Source organism: Pygocentrus nattereri, chromosome 27 (assembly GCF_015220715.1).
Source record: "Pygocentrus nattereri isolate fPygNat1 chromosome 27, fPygNat1.pri, whole genome shotgun sequence".
Lineage (NCBI taxonomy): Eukaryota > Metazoa > Chordata > Actinopteri > Characiformes > Serrasalmidae > Pygocentrus > Pygocentrus nattereri.
In genome coordinates, this window is record NC_051237.1 from 2126560 (window position 1) to 2147593 (window position 21034).

The 21034-nt window shown below is 38.7% G+C and overlaps 1 protein-coding gene across 1 annotated transcript in view; it reads left to right on the plus strand.

Moving 5' to 3' along the window:
* thsd7aa (thrombospondin, type I, domain containing 7Aa) overlaps nucleotides 1–21034 on the plus strand; it is a 164448-nt gene that overhangs the window by 88298 nt on the left and 55116 nt on the right. Inside the window, exons 5-7 of the mRNA XM_017682044.2 lie at nucleotides 2109–2264; nucleotides 7523–7726; nucleotides 18937–19131. Of these exons, the coding sequence (XP_017537533.2) occupies nucleotides 2109–2264; nucleotides 7523–7726; nucleotides 18937–19131 (555 nt within the window). The remainder of the gene's footprint in view (nucleotides 1–2108; nucleotides 2265–7522; nucleotides 7727–18936; nucleotides 19132–21034) is intronic.

Below are 21034 nucleotides of genomic sequence, written 5' to 3' on the forward strand. Positions count from 1 at the left end.
TAAAACTTTCTATGAATTCCATGAAATGTTATAATATATTCATAAGGCATCATAAACATGGCTATACATATTTTTAAAAATGAATATTTTATATTATGCCTTATGAATTGTTTACATAATACATTATTAACAGTGTTCTTAATATGTTACATAATCAGTATTAAAGAAACACATGCTGCCTAATCAGACCCTCTGAAATTCCACCTGATGTCATACTGAGCAAGAAGCACTGGATAGTGAGAGGCATTTTAGAAGAGAGCCGTTATCATTATTTACTCCATCATTGGTCTTTCACGTTTTTTATCCAGTTATCAACATTGCAATAATGTTAATGGCATCTCTATTGAGGTTGCAATATTAAGTTAATACCAAGCTAACAGTGGTGTACATTAATTTTGCCTGATTTCATTCTGCCTATGCTACCACTATAATTCACAAGGCATATTTTATTTTGTAAGTTACATTTGGCTTCTGTAATGTAAAATTAAAAAGTTATATGTTGGTTTGCTTTGGAACATTGTAAATTAAATGGCTTTATTTTATTAAATATATTTAATTATGCATCTCTTTAGATAGAGATCACAAATACAACTTAAATTCCTTTGAGTTATAATTCCATCATGTCTGTGAGTTCAAATCTATACGTATTATCTGTGATGGTTGGATAAGAGGTTATAGCATTGAGTAACTCAAAAACACATTTTAGACCTACTTAAACATGCCTAACCTAACAATGTATTTCATGACCTATATGAACACGTTTACAGCAGTTAGCAGATTTATTTCACAGTTGGGTTGAAACTGATAATCAGCCAGTAAGTCTATTTCACACATTTCATCCACCACACAATACCCCCAAAACCTAAATACACGCACGTACACACATGCACATTTTAAGGATCAGCTCCATCAAAGCACACACCTTTTGGCTACACAGAACAATTTGCATGTGAATGAAGTGAGGATCTGTCACGGGGCAATGGTGGCAGATCCATCAGTGCTGTGACCTTGCAGAAAGTCACCTACCACTCAGTACGCTGCACACACACACATACACACACACACACACACACACACACACACATTGAAGGACAGGGATGAAGGGAAAACAAACATTTCATGCACCCAGAGGATGTTTAGAAATTAGGAATGCATCTGGATATAAAAATTAAAAATGATCAAAAGCCTTCGTGATTTCATGCTTTTTGTGTGTTGAGGCCATGAGGAGCAAAACCTTAAAAATTGCGCTTCTGCATTTTCCTCTGCATTTGCTTTTGCTATTTCTGTCATTCTTATGTATCTTCTTTAGCCATGGGGAGTCCTCAGGGCCCTCAAGACCTTCAGAGAATTCCTAATGTTATCTGGGAACTAAAAAAATACATGTCTGCAGTTTTTAGTTAATCTTTATAGAATAGAATCATGCTAGTCATATTTAACCCCTTAAAATCCAAGGCTTATTTCATACTAAGGCTTATTATTAAGTAACTACAGGGATTTCAATGCAAATGAGTAGAGCTATTCTTAGGTTCAAGAAGTGTGTAATACAACTTTCTGCATGTTAGGGGTTAAACTCTTCAGGTATTGTTGTAATAATCTTATTTCATTATAAAGTTTTGGTGGGAAACAAAAGGCTTTATTTTTTCAACACCCAATGAAAATTTGTCCAAGCCAGCCAAGCTTGCTCTCTCATTGGTTAGGTGTTCAGGAACTGGACAGAAGGACTAATATGTCAAGTTTGTCACCAACAGTATTTGGAAATGTCAGTGGAATTGATCAAACATATCTTCATTTAAAATTGAAACTTAATTTAAAAGAAACATCACTCTGGACCTTCTGGAAGCTCTATATAAGCCACTAACTGTGAATATGAGCTCTGGGCTAACCAGGCTTCAGTTATATGTTAGGAATGAATAAAGTTCTATATCAGGGCATTTACTAAATGAATCAATGTGAAGCAACACACATGTATTTTGCAGTCCAGTAAATGCAAAGCTGTATGTCTATAAGTACAGATAAAATAGCATACATAGTCACAATACATAAAAAACGAAGGATAAGCTGTGCATCTGTATTGCAGCATCATGGTAATCTTTTGTGTTTCTCCACAGCGTCCCGGCCCGTGAACAGTGACCTGTGTTTAGGAGTGTCTCCCAACACCACTCAGCTGTGTCACATCCCCTGTCCAGTGGAGTGTGAGGTGTCTTCCTGGAGTGCCTGGGGACCCTGCACCTTCGAGAACTGCCAGGACCAGAGCTCCAAGAAAGGTGAATAAATGTTGCCATAACTTTATTACATACAGCATGTTTTACTCTGTACAGTGCCACTTTAACCCCTTAAACAGCAGTGTTATGATTGAAGTATTAATCATAGTTCAGTGAGAAATCAAGTGTGCAGAGTCTTCCTTATATTATAATTAATTTAGTCAGTCAGCCAAGATATAGTTGGTGTTTGATGCTTACAACTTTAGCTTTGCACTGAAGCTGTAAAGCTACTGTTGTCCTAAAACGTACAATGCCATAGCTAAAAACAGCCATACTGAAGCCTGAATACCTTGCTTTTGTGCTTTTTAGATGACTCTGCGACATACACCACAAAAGCGAGTCTATTTGAGATTACTTAAAGGGAAATTCCACAGATTTTTCAAACTTTTAGCATAATTCCATCATTAAGAGAAGTAAATTGTTTTGGAATGATTTGATGTAAAATGATGTACTACAGAGAAACGCACTGGCTGAGACATCTGTAGAATGGTGATGATAAGAATGAATGGTGACACAAACAAAAACGTAGCCATTTCATTTATTGTCCAAATGACCAGTGAGCCTACATATCTCATCTGAATTTATGTAATGTTGATCATGGTAAAATAGTAGTAAATCTGAAACAGTAAATTTTCTTCAAAGTCTGTTTTCCCTGCATGTACCTTTCCACCATGAATGAACCATTTTGAACAATACCTATTACTCCATGAAAAGTTCCATTGACTTATGTTTTTTTTCCTTCTCTTGTAAAGTTACCATTTTGGAGATGTGAGGTTTTGTTCCGACATCAGTGATATATGGCTTTGTTTACATCTACTGAATTATACAGAATTTAAGGCATATTTACTCATCTAATGTGCCTGATCTCTGAAACGTCTTTTATACGTTAAACACTTTATGTGTGATGAGCCCCTTCACCTCTGAGCTCAGACTGCATCACCTTTTGCCTCACTCCATCAGCACCCGTACTGTGAGCTTATCAGCAGCTGCTCAGAGAGAGAATGCATTTCCACAAAGGCTTATGTGCTGAGGGGGAGGAAGAGAAGACAGTCAGTGAAAAAATGAAAGAGCTGATGACAGAAAACGTGCAAGATAAAGGAGCTGGAGGTCAAAGGTCTAAAAAAAAAAACAGAAAATGGCCTTTCCTCCTTTGTGTGCTCTTTATGGAGAAAGAACTGTCTGAGGTAAGAAAAGCCACAGCGCGTCGTGACGCTTGCTCCTCATTGCTGGTGCTGACAGTTGGTACTAGTCCAACAGAGATGCTGCCACGCTGGCTGCCTCCCTCGTTAATTATGGCTGAGACAGCGACCTGTGTGCCATACTTAATGCATATTGACTCTCCCCTAATGAAGCGACTCAAATGGATAGAACGGGAAGAAATTCTCCCTCATATATCTTAATGATGGATACTCTCTGCATCCGTCTGCCTCGTTCTCTTTCTTCCACGCCCACACTGCTTTACTGTACAGCACACATGTCTGTCGGCATGCTTCGACGCTTGCGTCTGGATATGCATTCATTATCCAGGAAGCCGTAGGCTAAGGGAGTCACACAGGGTGCTTTGTCTTTTTTATGTCTCATATAAGTATCAGCACACTGTGATCTTACAGCAAAACACATCAGCGTTTGTCAGCTCCCTGAAGAGAGTATTCTTGCCTTGCTTAACATGAGCAGAAGCTGCCAGAGACATATAGTGACCTTTCATATGTACATCTAAATTAGTCAGTTTTGTGCTTGGAAAATTCTCATAATTGATGGATCAGTGTTCCACCCACGAATGCCTTCATTTATTAACACGTTCTGAGAAAACACGGTATCTTTCATAGTACAAACACTGTTACTGAGGTGGTACCCTCAAGGATTCGTCTTCTTTGCCTCACACAGGGAGTGTGAACACTATTCTCTTGCAGTTTTAAACTTTGTTGATTCCATTGACCCTGCTCAAGGCAGTTAAGTTATGAAAAGTTGCAAACATACACCTTTTACTTGAATGTAGCCTACCCTTAAAATTAATTTAGTGTACATAATTGGACCTTAAATTAAGTAGACTTTTAGTACATTTTTAATTACAAATATAATTATGAATACTTTCTACTGTAATCAGCCTAATATTAACACAATGGCACATTTGCAGTTGTTTCCAATGCAGTCTGCTTAGTTTTAAATAGCTAACAGTATAGCCCTCAATATTATCAGATTGAATAATCGAATATTGAATTTTTGCCAGTGTTCTGTAAAGCAACAGCTGCCACAAAAGCACATTTATGGCTATTCCAAATCAATGAAATCTTATAGTTAACGGTACCATAAAAGGTTATTTGAGATGAAAGGGTTCTTTGAGAACCACTGTTGATTCCCCAAATAATTATTTTTGAAAAAAGATTTAAAGGATTAAAGAACCTTAAATATGATATAGGGTCTATACCAATGTTCTTATACCCATAAGGGTTCCTCCTTGAACCTAATGTGGATGTTCTTTAATCCTTTTTCATAGGAGCAATGCAATTTCCACCTATTTGGAGGTTCCTCAGTTGGGTTGTGCATTTTTTTTCTTCAACAGTGTTGGTTGAATATATTTTTATGGTGGTAATGTGTATGAAGTGATCTGAATTTTTGATTTCAAGCAAGTCAGCATTTCTAAAAGTGTTTAAATCCTGTTTGTTTTTGTGGCATGGGCACAATTATTTGCATATCGAAAAATCTGCAGTTCTATCATTCATTTTATGGACAGCACCGCTGTCTTTGGGGAAAGGTGTGAATTGTTTTTACAGTATGAGCTTCTACCCTCCCTCCCTTTTGAACATCATTGCTCATTAGCAGCTTCACACAGAGTCAGCACAGAGAGACAATAGTAGCCTAGTTAATCTGTTAACAATGTCAAAGGGATACATTTAATATGATTATATGAATCAAAAATACCTGTTTCCATTTTGGCAATGGAATGGCTCCTAGAAGGACTGTAGAAAAAATGTTTCTGTAAAGAATCATTCATTAAACCATTCATCAAGTCTTTGTATATTGCATATGACTGTGGATAGGCCAATTATCATCACATTTGCAGCTCTTACTAGGCATCTTCTAAGTGCTTTGACCTCATGTTGCCCGTGGCACACCAGTGGCGTGCATGACTCTGGCAGATTAAATTTTTGGAGGTTCTTGGCCCTCAGTTTTTTTACCTGGAGGTTCCAGACTACTGCAGAATTAGATGATCCCCTGTTGCTCTATTGCTGGCTGATAAAAGGAAAAAGACAAAGCGAGGTCTCACCTCCTACACACACATAGACACACTCTCCCGCACATCACATACACCTTCACACTCCTCAGATCTGATTAGCAATATGTGATACAATTCCCTCTACCCCCCTCTTTCTCCAGTACGCTGAAGTCTGTGTGGATCAGGTGGGAAAAAAAGGCTAGCAGGAAGACAAGGACAGAAATAATCAGAGAGAAGTGGACACCTTGGCCATCTTGGCCCTGCAGGCCCCCTCTGGGCCCTCTTATCGGCTCCAAACAGGAGTGGGGATTAAAATAGTGGCCTACAGAGTTAAGGGGGTTGGGGGGACACTGTAGGTGACCTTGGGCCATCTCTGGGTCCAGCCCCCATAGCCATGATTCTGAGTCTCTTATGTGTTATGCTGCTAAATGCATTATTCCCCTTGGAGGAAATCTAGTGTAATGAGTGAAGAATAATAATAATTATGTTCAGCAGTTCCAGTAATTTCCGTCATCTTCTCTGCCTAATGGGCTGCCATGTTAAATGCGCTATGATGATTATCACTTTAAGCATGAAGCTTCAGTCGACAGGACTTAATGCCCTCTGTTGGCTCTTTCAGTCAAAGTCAGCTAAAAACTCGGTGGTTTAGTTCAGTTCAGTTTTTTACTTTCTGTAAAAGTAGGTCTTAATCTGTGATAAAACAAACAAGATCTGGAAAAATTACACTAATATTTTCTACAAACCATGCAGTATATTTAACATAAAATGTGGAATGCTGAAATAAACAGCAGCACACTGAATGCACGTCCACTTTCAACTCCTGTTTGGGTGCACAGAAACAGAAAGAGTAAAGAAAGCAACACTGACGCTGTTTATCACTCGCAAATGGGCCAGTTCTCCTGTTATTTTTGTTATCATCTCTTAAATAGGACATCCAGGCTAAAGAGGAGCTTCTTCCCATAAGCCCTTACTCTCATGAACAGTTAAAATATTACACAAAAATATTCCAGCTTCTAAACCGCACTTCTAAATATAATGGTATAAATGATCACACTCAACATTCCATCCTCTGAAACCACCGTCACAGACCAGTGTTTCTTCTAGTACCTCACTTACCTGCCTTATTACCCCACCTATCTGACTGTTACCTCACTTACCTGCCTTATTACCCCACTTTATCTGGCTGTTACCTCACTGATCCCTTTCTTTGCCACTATACACCCTTTAACTGCTACACTGCATGACTCATAGTTTGCAGATCGGTTTACAGGTATGACTGTGTGTGTGTGTGTGTGTGTGTGTGTGTATCAGTGAGTGATGGTAGAGTGCATGTTTTATTATATTTTACGTTATTTTATTTTAATTTTAATTTTATTTTATTTAGTCCATGTAAAAACATGTACATGTTTGTCTAATACTGTGCACTGTGAGCTCCTGTAACCAAACCCATATTCCTTGTATGTGTAAGCTTACCTGATCAATAAAGCTTGATTCTGATTCTGAAATGAGCCGGACCACTGGCTTGTGATATTGATTTATTAACTAATGAAACTCATATATGAATGATGTACAAACCTTGTCAATGTGTAACACCATATATGCTAGTAATAAAATCCAACATTATGAAGAAACCTCTCATATATTTGTACATCTAAACTCAATTATATAATTATTGTTTTTATTATGGGACCTCTACCTTACCCTTACCCTGCTGGAGTTATCATGCCTCATTATTCCAAGACCTCATCAATTCCTGCCTGAAAATCTGTTTTGCAGTCAGGTGTAATAAACATGACAAACTAGCAAGCATACAGCATGCAGAGATGCACACAGCACACATAACACCATATTCAATTCACTGAAGTTACAAATGAATGTTCTAAACACAATATCGGGTTATGAAAAAGTTTGTAGATCTGTTATCATGTGTCTGAATCTGTGGTCCAAAGGACAAAGCTGATGGGTTGAGTAGTGTTTCTGCATTATTTGTGTAGCTGTGAAAGAGTAACGCAGTGTCAATGACTGCTTGTTCTCTTGGTTTATGCAGGTTTTAAGCTGAGGAAGAGAAAGATTTTGAATGAGCCCACGGGTGGAACAGGAAACTGCCCACACTTGACGGAGGCGATACCGTGTGAGGAGCCCACCTGCTACGACTGGCTGCTGGTGAAACTGGAAGAGTGCATTCCTGACAATGACAAGGAGTGTGGACCTGGAACCCAAAGCCCCCAAGTGCAGTGTATCAACAGTGACGGTAAGAAAACCTCATACATGTGGAAAGTCTTTTAGAACAAAAGCATTCTTGTAAAATGTAAGTTCATTTCATACTCATGAGAGGTTTTCCTGACACTCACTCTAAAAAATAAAGAGTCTTTAATAAAGAGTTCTCTAAAAATCTTTCAATAAATGGTTATTTAAATCCATGTGTGGCAGGATTTTACACCAATTATAGGTTTTTTCCTAGAAAAACAAGTTCATGCCAGGAACCAGTTAGGAACCCTTACTTTTAAGAGTGCAGTTGCTCTCAGCTTGCTCACTTGGTGGTGTGGACCTGGATTTCTGAGCTACTTTTAGGAAAATGTCTATTGTACTTGATAGTTTTATATATAGAACAAATTTACATATTCAGGTCATATAAGGTTAAACATATTTGGCTATTTCCATTCATTTTTATAACACCCGTACAACTTTAAGAGCACTTTTACTATACTGAAAATACATTTTATTCCTAAAGTATTTATGTTACTGAAACTTTTAAAAAATGTATCTAAGTTGAGGACTACAAACGTTTCAAACAAAAATCAGCTTAACATTTCCCCCACAAACCTAAAATATTCTCAGTTATTTTAAGTATAAAGGTCAAAACAGGACATATCTCAGTTAGAGTGGCTGCAACAAAAAGCTTCTTTGTTATGATGACTGAAAAAGAAAGCGCGTCTTAGGAAGATTTTCCCTCAAACTCATTAGGCTATTGCATCTGCGTATAATAATGCTCATTCATGTGTGATCACAGACTGCTTTTGTGCGAATATGGAATATTTTTTCACATTTTTAGACGGAAAATGCATGAACTAGTTTCTGAATGCAGTTATAAATTATGCTGTATATACTATTTAATAGGCAAACATTACAGAAATAAGGCTCTGCCAGACTCTGAAAGCCAGTGTCCTTGACCACAGATAAAAGCTGACCATAAACTCCATTACTTACCATGTAATAATTTTAGCTTTAGTGCTGTCTGATTTAAATTCTCTGTGTTTTTAATGGTTGTGCTGGAAATGGAGTCTTAGTTTTTTGCCAGGAACACTTTGCCCAGTTTTGAATTTGAGAAGCTATTAATATTCCTCAACATGTCACACTGTTAGGAGAGTAATCGTTTGTCGATTTAAAGTTGTTTAAGAGCAGTGCTGCCTCATTAAATCCTAGCAGTACACAGCTTGCATATAACATATTTTCAAGTATTTTTCAAATGCTAATGTAGATACACATCACAGAAGTTCTGCTCACTGCAGTTCAGCTTCATAGGCCGGCGTTGTGTTTTTTTGAGAAGTGTACTGTAAAGACTTTTACCAATAATATACTGTGTCCCAGCCAGTTTGATACTTCAAGTTCATTTTACAATTGTAGCACCAGGACCACCACCTGGACTACAACTTAATTTCATTTAATTCAGTTTTCCATTATATAAATGTTGAAAGAGTTAGCTGAGCTGGTGTGATATCTGTGAGGCAGGGTAAATGCAAGAATTTTATACATTAGTTAATATTGACTATTTATTAGTATTAATTAATTCATATTGAATAGTGATTTAGTACCTTGACAGCTTACATAGCACAACCTGTACCAATATTAATTGAACTGATACATTTAGTGTCAAAACTTTAACTTTGTAATGGATCCTTTTTTGGTAAGTATCTGATTAGCCCTGCTGCAATAATGCAAATTTCAGCCAGCTATAGGATTCATTCTCATGGCATTTGCAGTGTCATGTTAGCACTAAGCTAACTGTGATGCGTATTAATGTTTCCACATTGAGTTTAATACTTCGCAGCTCTAGCTTAAACACTGATTTTGGAGCTTGTAAAACGTGTGTAATGTATTTTCACTTTGTACAATGCAGCTTTTCATTGTATTCTTTAAAACAGCTGAACTTGATGCCTACCTGTTAGTGTCGTTAAAGAAGCCTGTTAGCATTTTAGATTTTGAAAGATTAGCTGTAATTTTAAGAAACAGCTTTGAGCCCCTTCTTGTTTACAATGGTGATGGGAAGGTTGACAGATGAGGTCAGGCAGGAGGCTCCATGGACCATGATGTTTGCAGATGACATTGTAATCTGTGGTGAGAGTAGAGAGCAGGTGGAAGAGAATCTGGAGAGGTGGAGGTTTGCACTGGAGAGGAGAGGAATGAAGGTCAGAGACAAGACGGAATACATGTGTGTGAATGAGAGGGAGGCAGGTGGAAAGGTGAAGATGCAAGGAGTAGAGGTCGTAAAGGTGGATGACTTCAAATATCTTGGGTCAACCATCCAGAGCAATGGACAGTGTAGAAAAGAGGTGAAGAAGAGGGTGCAGGCAGGTTGGAGTGGGTGGAGACGGGTGTCAGGGCTGATGTGTGACAGAAGGATAGCAGCAAGAGTGAAAGGGAAGGTCTACAAGACAGCAGTGCGTCCTGCTATGATGGACGGTTTGGAGACTGTGGCTCTGTCTAAAAGACAGGAGGCTGAGCTGGAGGTGGCGGAGATGAAGATGCTGAGATTTTCATTGGGAGTGACAAGGATGGACAAGATTAGAAATGAGCAGATCAGAGGGACGGTGAAGGTGGAGCAGTTTGGAGATAAAGCCAGAGAGGCCAGGTTGAGATGGTTTGGACATGTGTTGAGGAGGAATAGTGGATATATTGGGCAAAGAATGTTGGAGATGGAGCTGCCAGGTAGAAGGAGAAGAGGTAGACCTCAGAGAAGGTTTATGGATGTAGTGAAGGTGGACATGGAGATGATTGGTGTAAAAGTAGAGGAGGCAGTGGATAGGGCAAGATGGAGGCAGATGATCCGCTGTGGCGACCCCTAAAGGGAGCAGCCGAAAGAAGAAGAAGAAGAAGAAGAAGCTGTAATTTTAAGAAACAAAAAAAATCCCTGAAATTATCATTTTTGGTAGGATTTTTGTCTCTTAAAAAAAGTCTTTCAGATGCAATTTAACCACAATTCAAAAGCAATATTATCGTTTCTTCTTCTTATCTTTTTGATCTCCTAATATATGTTTGCATGCATATAATTTCTGTAGTTACAACAATATGCTGCTGTTCATATGCAGTCTTGTAAAAGTGCAGGTTTGTACTGTATTTAAAAATACAACACAATATTCCATTAATGTAAACAAACATTACAGTATGATTGTTCATATTCTAGCTGTGGGTGAAATGCCCACAAATGACAAACCCAGATCGTTCAGTGCAGCTCAATGCGTTTCTTGAACTCCATCCATAAGGCCTCTGTTCTGGACCACTGCCCAACGGCGTAATTGCTGTTTTTATAGTGTCTGCTGGTAGTAGGCTTCAATTGTTCGAGTGGCCAAAGGGTGGTTTCAGAGCACTGTGTGGAGCGTGATTGGTGGCTTTTACAGATGAAAACCCAGCATCGCTGCAGTCTGCTTTCTAACTAGCCCAAAGGCTCAGCACTGTTGACTAGTGTTTGGCCATTATTGAGCTGACTGAACACAAGGTAGAGGGAGTGAGCTACGCTGGCGCCATCTGTGAGATCAGAGAAACACATGCTTTACCTAGGGACAAACATACACCTATAACTGTGACAAATAGCTCACAGCGCAGTCATCCGTGGACAAGAAGATACTTCACAGTGGCTCACGCAGAGCAGTGCCATAAAAAACACTGAGGAAAAGATGTTGTAACCTTCCTCTACCCCACTGCCACCACCCACACACCCGTAAACAAGCACAAACATAGGCTCTTTTACTCCTAGACTGAAGATATCAAGGGACATAAATATTATATCAGTGCTTTGGGAACATTCTAGTGAGGGTCTTTAGTGATAGATTTCTTAACCTTATACAGATTTAATAATGTGTGCACAAGCATTCCCATTCCAGATAACATGGAGGCTGAAAAGCGGTCCTGTCTAATGAGTTTCGAGCTGTTTCGCTTCTTTCTTGGTGCTCAGCAGACGTGTTTTAAGTGCATCTCTGGGAAGTCAGGCACCCAGACATGTTGCTCTAATGCATTTTTAATGGGATTTGGAGGAAGAATGTTTTGGTTGACTTGATGAAGGACCAGTGTGGGAGGGATAGGGGAAATTCACTACAGTTTAATTGCAATTCTAATTTATCCAATCTAATTAATTTCATATAATAGAGAATTGAGCATAGCTGATTGAATATTGAATATATAAGAATGTACAAAATTAATTCTGAATGAAAGAGAGAGGAGGATATAAGTGAATTGCAGTTGAATAGGGTGATTCACTGCAGTTTATCAGAAAGAATTAACCTTAGTTTATGGTGAATATGAGGAAAGAACATGATTAGCACAGTGCTGGAATAGTATCGACTGTGTTTCTTTTTAAAGTAAAAAGTAGTTTGAGAATTAATGAATGAATTATGAGCGTGTGCCTTGTAATTGTACTTCACATGTGCAGATTTCACTGCTTGTCTAAGTGAATTTTGGTGTGCGGACATGGCAATTACCAGGAAATTCGACCTCGGCATCTACACGGCTAATGAGCACCCACGGGAGAGGGAGAGAGAGAGAGTAGTAAGAAAGGAAGAGACACACACACACACACACACACACACACACACACACACAGATGTGTGCACGTCTCAATCAGCGTGGTGAATCTCATAATCACTGTCCCCATTTCACACCAGCTGAAAGAGTCCTACTGCCTGAGCCTCAGCTGTTGCCACGGTGATGGCTCCCCCTTCCCCCACCAGTCCCAGGAAGAGCGTAATTGTTTATTTGTACACGCTTGTAATATGCCACGTATGCCTATCTCCGTTTGACTTCTTATACCACTTCTAGAATACCCAAGCAATGTGGAGTGGTCATCTGTTACTTACTGCTGTGATAACAGTAACATTCATTGCATTTTAGCACAAAAGCATACATTTCTAGCAATATATGTGTATATAACATACCTGCAATATTAAAGGGGCACTTTGGACAAAGAAAACATGTGACATTTATCTGTTGTAAACATGCCGACTGACCTCCTACAGCGGTACCACAGTAGTATCTGGTGTGAGTTTCTCCAATCTAACAAAACCCTCTCCTGATGTTGTATCTTGAAGGTGGGAGGAATTACAAATGTTTTGGGGAGCATCCTTAAAGGTGGGCTACCCTCCCCCCTTCTGTCTTACAGAGTTTTGCCAGACGCACTCTTAGCCAAGAAGGTTCTATATAGTACCACAAAGATTCTTTAACTTGTTCGTGGAACCCTTTTTTAAAGCTACACTCTAAAAAAGATGCTTCTTCAAGGGTTCTTTAGTAAAGACAGTGGTTGTATGTAGAACCATGAGCACTTAAAGAACAATTTGCATAATTAAAGGGTTCATTGCATCATGAAATGGTTCTTCAGACTGATGAGGAATGTGTTGTGTATGACTCCATATCAGTCTTTCTTCAAAAGAGTTGTATATAGCACCAAGGGTTCTACATAGCACTAAAAAGGGGTCTTACATTGTTATGGTGTCAGGCTTTTCAAAAAGCTTCTTTGAAGAACTGTGCAGTCTTTAAAAACATGGTTCTTCAAAGATTCTTTAGTAAAGAAAATGATTCTGTATGGAACAAAGAACGCTCAAAGAATCATTTGCATGATTAAAGGGTTCTTTGCATCGTGAAAGAGTTTTTCAGATTGATGGAGAAATGCTGTAGATGGTTCTTTATAGAACCTTTTTGAAAACTTCTCCACAACACATTGTGCATCAATCTGAAGAACCATTTTACAATGCAAAGAACCATGTAAGGATGCAAATGGTTCTTTAAGTGTTCATGATTTATGTAGAACCATTGTCTTTACTAAAGAATCTTTGAAGAACCATCCTTTTAATAGTGTATATAGAAAGGTTCTTTAATGAACCTTTAATGCTCATCTTTAATGAGCACAATAAAGAGACATTTATGCATTTGAATGGTTATTTTAGTGTTCATTGTTCCATATATATATATATATATATATATATATATATATATATATATACTAGCTTCCTTTACCAAAGAACCCTTGGAGAACCAGAATTTTTAAAATGTATCCTGTCTGTATTTGTTAGCCTGTACATCAGTGCTATGCTAGTGTTCAGGACTTCTATAGTACCGTGAGGGGATTCCCGCATTTGTCTAACGCATGCTGGGTTTGATAGTGAAAGGACATTGATGGACAAAAACACAAAAAAGCCTACAAAATCACAATCTGTGAAATCGATGCGGCAGAGTGATGCTGTGCTGCACTACAGAATATTACATAACATGACAAATAATTCATTAAATGCTAGCTCTCGGCTGGAATGACCCCTTAAATGTGGAATGAATGTACTTTTTATGATTGTCTGCCTATGAATGATATTTTAATTTGAATTATTGAATTGAAGTTCTGTTCTGTTAAATGATGGAAAGGAACACTTGGTGCCTTGGTAGTCCAGGATAGTGCCTTTGTGGCTGAATGTAATTATCATTAATGAGTACAGGGACACAGTACTGTGGAAAACAATAGCATCTCAAGCCATTTAGTTATGCTCCATCTCCTTGTCCCCCCCACCACATCCCCATGAGCTTGCAGTAGTACACCGACCCATTTAAGTCCAGGTAGCCTACGCTGCTTCAGTGAGAAGTAATACGATTTGTTCAAGGTCACCTCTCTCTTTGCCCTCCTCCATGGTCAGTGAGATCGTGAACAAGGTGCGCTGGCCTGCGTGGAATCATTCTCATAAATTAAATTAAAGCTCAGTGCACGTCAAAGTCTGCTCGAATTTAGCCAACCCCTCTTTCTCCAGATTAATTTAGAAGGAGTATTATGCTGTCTCCTCTGAATGTGACAGGGCCCAAAAGAGAACAATGTCAGATACTGTCTGGTACTTTTCCATTCGAAGAAGCACACATGAAGGTAAAGCAGGGATTTGTGCACATCTTGGCTGTTTAAACCAGAAACGTCAAACACATATAGAGCTCTGGGAATGTTGCACACATGTGCAGGTGATATTTGAAGTTTTGTGAAGAAAGAATGAGGAAATATGGAATTTACACTCCAAAGCATGAAGCCATGGGGTTGTTTATTTTACAGACTGTTGACATTAGTTACAATTATTTTATTTTGAGGTAACAAAGCTTGTATATCGCTGTTGTCTGAACAAGTATGTCATGTAAGTCAATGGAACCAGTCCCCCCCCCCCCCCCCCCAAGTCATTTTGGGCTGTTTCTTTCAGTCCATACATCATGAAATTCACACACATTTTCAAATCATGTAAAATCGGAAAAATGCCCAAAGAAATGGAGATACGAGGCTTTGTACTGACAGCAGCGATATACTGGCTGTACATGATTGAATGGATCTATTTGGCACGATTATGTTTCTACAACAATTCATGACCACTGGTCATATTTTGTCATTTTGAATACAAACAGCAGTTTTGTCTGCTTTTCAGAGACATTTTGGTCTTAAAAACAGGTTTCTATATAGCTGTTGAATTAAGTTAAAGCAAATAACTGAAGTTCATGAAACACTTCTTAGAAATATGGGCCGAGTTTATTGGCAAATCTTGAGCAGCTGGTCTTTGCTGTTCTTGGCTATATTTTAAATCTTGTGAATGGGGAGATGGAACACCCTGGCTTAGGAAATGTTCATTAATCACCTGCAGGCATCTATTTTCTGTCTATTATCAGTGTTTGCTTTTTCTTTGAAAAGATACATTTTAATGGCTTCATTAGTTTACTGGTACCTGCAGCCTTCTGTCATGTGTTCTAGCTTTTGCCAGAATACCTGATCAGTCATATGACTCATTTCTGTTTCACTTTACATTATTGATTAGGTGAAAGCATTTCCATTGTAATGTGTCACGTCATTTTATCCATTGTAAATTTTAATACAAACTGTGTCTATGTTCAATTTTAAATTCTTTTTTTGTTCAATTAAAATACACAGAAGGAAGGCAGTGAAAACAGTCCTTAAGAAACTCATCAATGTCAAACAAGAGATGTAATGATTTTTTCTGCCATTGAAGGCTTCCAGTTGGATGTGTATCCATGTCTGTGGTGTGAGTTGGGCTAACTGTGTTCCACCCCCCCGCTCCTCTGCCCCCCCTCTTCCCCTGAGCCTTCCCTCCCTCCTGGCCTTTTATTGATCCCTGTTGTCTGCTGCTGATGAGAATGGATCTGTTGTATCCCACAGGGTCCTGGTGTGTCATCTGACACAGTGCCTTTTCTGTCAGTTTGGGCTTTTTTGTGATCCTGGATGACCAATGCAGGGTGGGGTGTCACAAATCAATACAGGGCAGCTCACAGAACCACAGAGGGGCTAGTGCCTAAAAAAGTCCTTGAGATGACCTCAGTGTGGTACATATCCACATTGATTTTACCACCAGCTGGTTTATTTTTCACTGCTTAAAATAGATGTGTCCAGCTTTAGTTCTGGAAGGCCAAAGTCCAGTTTAATGTGTTTTTTTCTGTTTCTGTTTTCATTTATTGAAACACACTGATCCAGGACACTCAGCTTCTGAGAGCAGGAAAATCACTGAAGTGTGCTTGACTCTGGCCCTCAAAGATGAAAACTGTGCTCTGTCCAAAAACCTGTTTTTTTCATAGCAACTGTTATGAGATTGGACAAGCTTAGACAAGACACTGTAACTGTCTTAACTGTAATATTGCATATTAAAATGGTACACTGCTGAGCTGGACTATGCTATTAAAACTAGACAGGTTGGAAATGATTTGACAAGTTCAACACCATGATAACATTAACCTGATTACACAATAGAAGCACCTACACTTAAGCTATCCAAGCAGTGTGAATTTTTCAGATGCTTTCAACACACATGTCATTTGAAAGTAACTTTTTGTGGCCATTCTGCTGGTGGAATAGGCTCCAGCACCCCCCGTGACCCTGACGGAGAAGCGGCTTAGAAAATGGATGGATGGATGGATGGACAATAAAATGCTTTTATAAATGTTGACTTGATTGCTCATCTGAAATGACAGAAATCCAGTTTGCTTCCAATTTTGTAAATCATGCTTATTTAAATATACTTAATTAATATTTCCAAAGCAAAAAAACAAAAAAGTACATAGGTCTCTGAGACAGGTGGAAATTTTGAATGCATACTTAATTTAGGTATTTTGCCAATTTCTGGCTGACTGAATTTTTTACTAGGTTGAATGTGATTTTGCTAATCTTGTGTAAATCTTTAATCACAATAGTATTAAAAATTGTGGTCAGAGTATGGAAATTTCAGGTGAATGCCCCTTCCCTAAGTGGTTTCTGCTGCCTGCTTTTTTCTTTCTGAGTCCTTTAAGCTACTGATTATGTGGTTTCAACTTGTTAGGCTACACTTTAGAAACAAATCTAGTAGGCCTGATGAAGATTTTATAAGCTGTGTGAAATGGACTGTGTCCAGTCCTCTGTTTCTCCTGTTCTGTCACTTAATGGAAATGAAGTCTTGTTATGTTAGGCCTCTCTGCACTAATTTGGTGTGGGACAAAAGCATGATGGGGACTTAGTGTCTTGAAAAGGCACTTTGCTTGTCTTGAGTGTGCGTGGCTTCATTCATGTTTCCAAACTGCTCTGGATCTGTGGCTCTCTGGTGTGCACATCTGTCACATCCATTAGGCATGGACTCAGATTGAAGGATGAAGTAATGTAGAATTAATGTCTGCTTGAAGCCAGTGAACTGCAGCTGAACCTGCAGCCCATACAGTTGGACTTTTACATTGCATTAGCCTATGTACTAAGAAAATATAAGCTGTGAATGTATCTATAGAGGATGCTGCATCCTTTTTATACATCTAAGTAGGTCTGTATTGGATCTTATGAATATGCATTAGATCATATGAATATATGTACACTTGATCATATGAACATATACATATGAGTTCTTGTGCTGGAAGCTGTTTAATAAGAGATGTGTGAGATTATGAGTGAGTTTCTAGATTGAGTTAGTGGAGTGATAAGTGGAGCAAAGATGTCCTGTTTTAATAGTCTGAGTCGATTCTGTTTGTGGACAGATGCTTCAGATATGAAATATGCAACACAGTGATTTTAAAAATGCCATCGCTATTAATCACGTTATCACACGTTATCACATTTATTTGTCTCATTTTCCCAGATTTGATCCTAAAGAAAGATGTTTTATATTTAAATTTATATCAATGCATTTTGGTTGAGATGTATGTGCACAAAATAAGTTTCATTACAATGTATTTATTATTTTCTTTAAGTCAATGTCATTTTTCATCATGTGTTCACAGGGTTCACTTGAATCTGAGATAGATTCATAGAATAGACACTGTTTCCAATTTTCATCAGTGATGTTTAGTGAGCGCAAGATGTTCCAATTATTTAATGTGTCATATACAATCATGTACAAAAGTCTGAACACGTTTTCAATAAAACATCAATTAGTTAACACATCCTCTACAGGGTACACTTCTGTACATTTAACAATTACTCTTTATTTGCTAAATTTAACATATAGAGGGGAACATGTTATTCCCCATGTTATTGGGGGAAAATGTGACTTGTGCAAATGTTATGGCACATTTTATCTGTTGTGCTTAATTTCATTCTAATATCTTAAGCTCAGCAAACAAAAAGAAATTGTGTATTAAAAGTAACGGAAAAATACTGTTTTTACGTATGTCGTCCATAGAGGATGCGTTATTTTCACTTAGACAATCAACAAAGCATGTATTCTGACCAGGGTTGTTTAAACTTCTGCATACAGCTGTATATCATATCCTTCTGGCTCTCGCTGTTCACAGGTTTGATGGATTTTTGTTATTATGGACGTACTTGAGAGGAATTGGAGCTTTTGTTAGTTTGCTGCTGGTTGATTTATCCTTCGGTCTTCCTGAGCACTGTCCAGATATGTCTGCCAAAGCTGCTGAAAGTATCGCTGTAAAAGTCATTTAAAAGCTATATTTAAATGAGAGGGCAGCAATCGCAGATTCTATCATAGCAACATACAGAGTGCTGCAGGTGGACTTCAGCTGGCACTACTGTGGATGCTTTGAAGGGTCAAAATAGGAAAATATGCTGAGAGTGTTAAAAAAAAAACAAAAAAAAAACTTTGACAGCCAAATAATTATATTGTCACCCATTGGTATTGAATCAAATACACTCATTCAGTTTGAGCTTTACACTTCTATGGCAGTTTCTTGGAAATTAGGTTTTATTACTACAGTAACAGTATCTTCTAATGTTGTTCTTTGGTCCCTGATAACAACTGGATCTGTGTTTGTTTCACTCAGGTGTCTTTGTGGACAGACAGCTGTGTCGGGATGCCATCCTCCCCATGCCTGTGCTGTGTGAGGTGCCGTGTCCGAAAGACTGTGTGCTGAGCCCCTGGACAGCTTGGTCACTCTGCTCTCATACCTGCTCAGGGAAGAACACGGAGGGCAAGCAGACCAGAGCGCGTTCCATACTGGCCTACAATGCAGGAGAGGGTGGGTGTCTCCTTAGTTGTTCATTGATGCACATGTGTCCTTATCTTTCATTCTTTCAGTTTAACCTTTAGAAGTTAAGAGTTATCATGCTAATTTTTATGTTTATTTAATTACATAATTACTTACTCAGTTTCTTTTTTGTTTTACTTTTACAAAAAAACATAATATCTCCTTACACATTTTATGTCGGACAGCAAATGTGGCACTGGTTGAAAGTTTACAATCCACACTTTCAAGAGAATCTTCTTGTTTCACTGAATGAGAAATGTTTAATATGGAATTACAGTACACATTAATAGTGATAACTGTGACTTCTGATGGTTAGCAGTGCTGAATTGCTTGTCCATTGTGCACATCTTTAACTTTCTATTCTTTCTCTGATCCACTCTTGATGTAACATCTTCAACATTCTTTCACAGCGACTGCAAAAATTGTAGCTTGGCTAACAGTGATGCAGGGTAAGGATAAGTGTGCTGAGTAGGAGCAGAGCTGCTTAAAGTGGAAAGTGCATTGCATATAACAGTAGCATTTGCTTTAGTGACAACATCAGCAGTAATTAACCCTTAACCCAGAAAAATTGAAAATGCTACCATGCACTGGCAGTGCCCAAAGACTTGAAACCATTGTTATAAATGAAGGTGACCACACCGCCAACATCCGGTGACTTCCAGCACTGCCCAACCTCTCTGAGCACCATAGCATGGCTCTCTGCATTTTGCTTTTACAGCAATAAATTATACTCAGAATGAGGCCACAAATCAATAGCAAGTGACATTTGACTTGAAATATACTCAGAGAAAGGGACTCAATTTAGAGTCTTAAAGATAAATAGACAAATGCTAATGGTTAATTAATGTCACTAGCTTTTTTTTTCACGTTGTACATTTTAACCTGAAAACAGCAAGTTTGTGAAGAGTTAGTAAGCTCATACCAACTGTGGTGAGAGTAGAGAGCAGGTGGGAGAGAATCTGGAGAGGTGGAGGTTTGCACTGGAGAGGAGAGGAATGAAGGTCAGTAGAGACAAGACGGAATACATGTGTGTGAATGAGAGGGAGGCAGGTGGAAAGGTGAAGATGCAAGGAGTAGAGGTCGTAAAGGTGGATGACTTCAAATATCTTGGGTCAACCATCCAGAGCAATGGACAGTGTAGAAAAGAGGTGAAGAAGAGGGTGCAGGCAGGTTGGAGTGGGTGGAGATGGGTGTCAGGGCTGATGTGTGACAGAAGGATAGCAGCAAGAGTGAAAGGGAAGGGTTACAAGACAGTAGAGTGTCCTGCTATGATGTTTGGTGTGGAGACTGTGGCTCTGTCTAAAAGACAGGAGGCTGAGCTGGAGGTGGCGGAGATGAAGATGCTGAGATTTTCGTTGTGAGTGACAAGGATGGACAAGATTAGAAATGAGCAGATCAGAGGGACAGTGAAGGTGGAGCAGTGTGGAGATAAAGCCAGAGAGGCCAGGTTGAGATGGTTTGGACATGTGTTGAGGAGGAATAGTGGATATATTGGGCAAAGAATGTTGGAGATGGAGCTGCCAGGTAGAAGGAGAAGAGGTAGACCTCAGAGAAGGTTTATGGATGTAGTGAAGGTGGACATGGAGATGGTTGGTGTAAAAGTAGAGGAGGCAGTGGATAGGGCAAGATGGAGGTAGATGATCCGCTGTGCTCCCTAAAGGGAGCAGCCGAAAGAAGGAGAGATTATAGAATGTACAATTAAGCACTCGTCCATTTGTATCTGGATATTTATGAAAATATTTATATTTATCAGATATTTTTCATTTTGTTTTTGCCCCCTACTCGCATCAAAATGGTGGCAAAACACTGTCCAGGTGAAGATTTGTAGGATTCTTGAGTGGATGAGCAGCAATTTTGAGGTTATGTTTTTAAATGAATTTGGCTTTACTTTTTC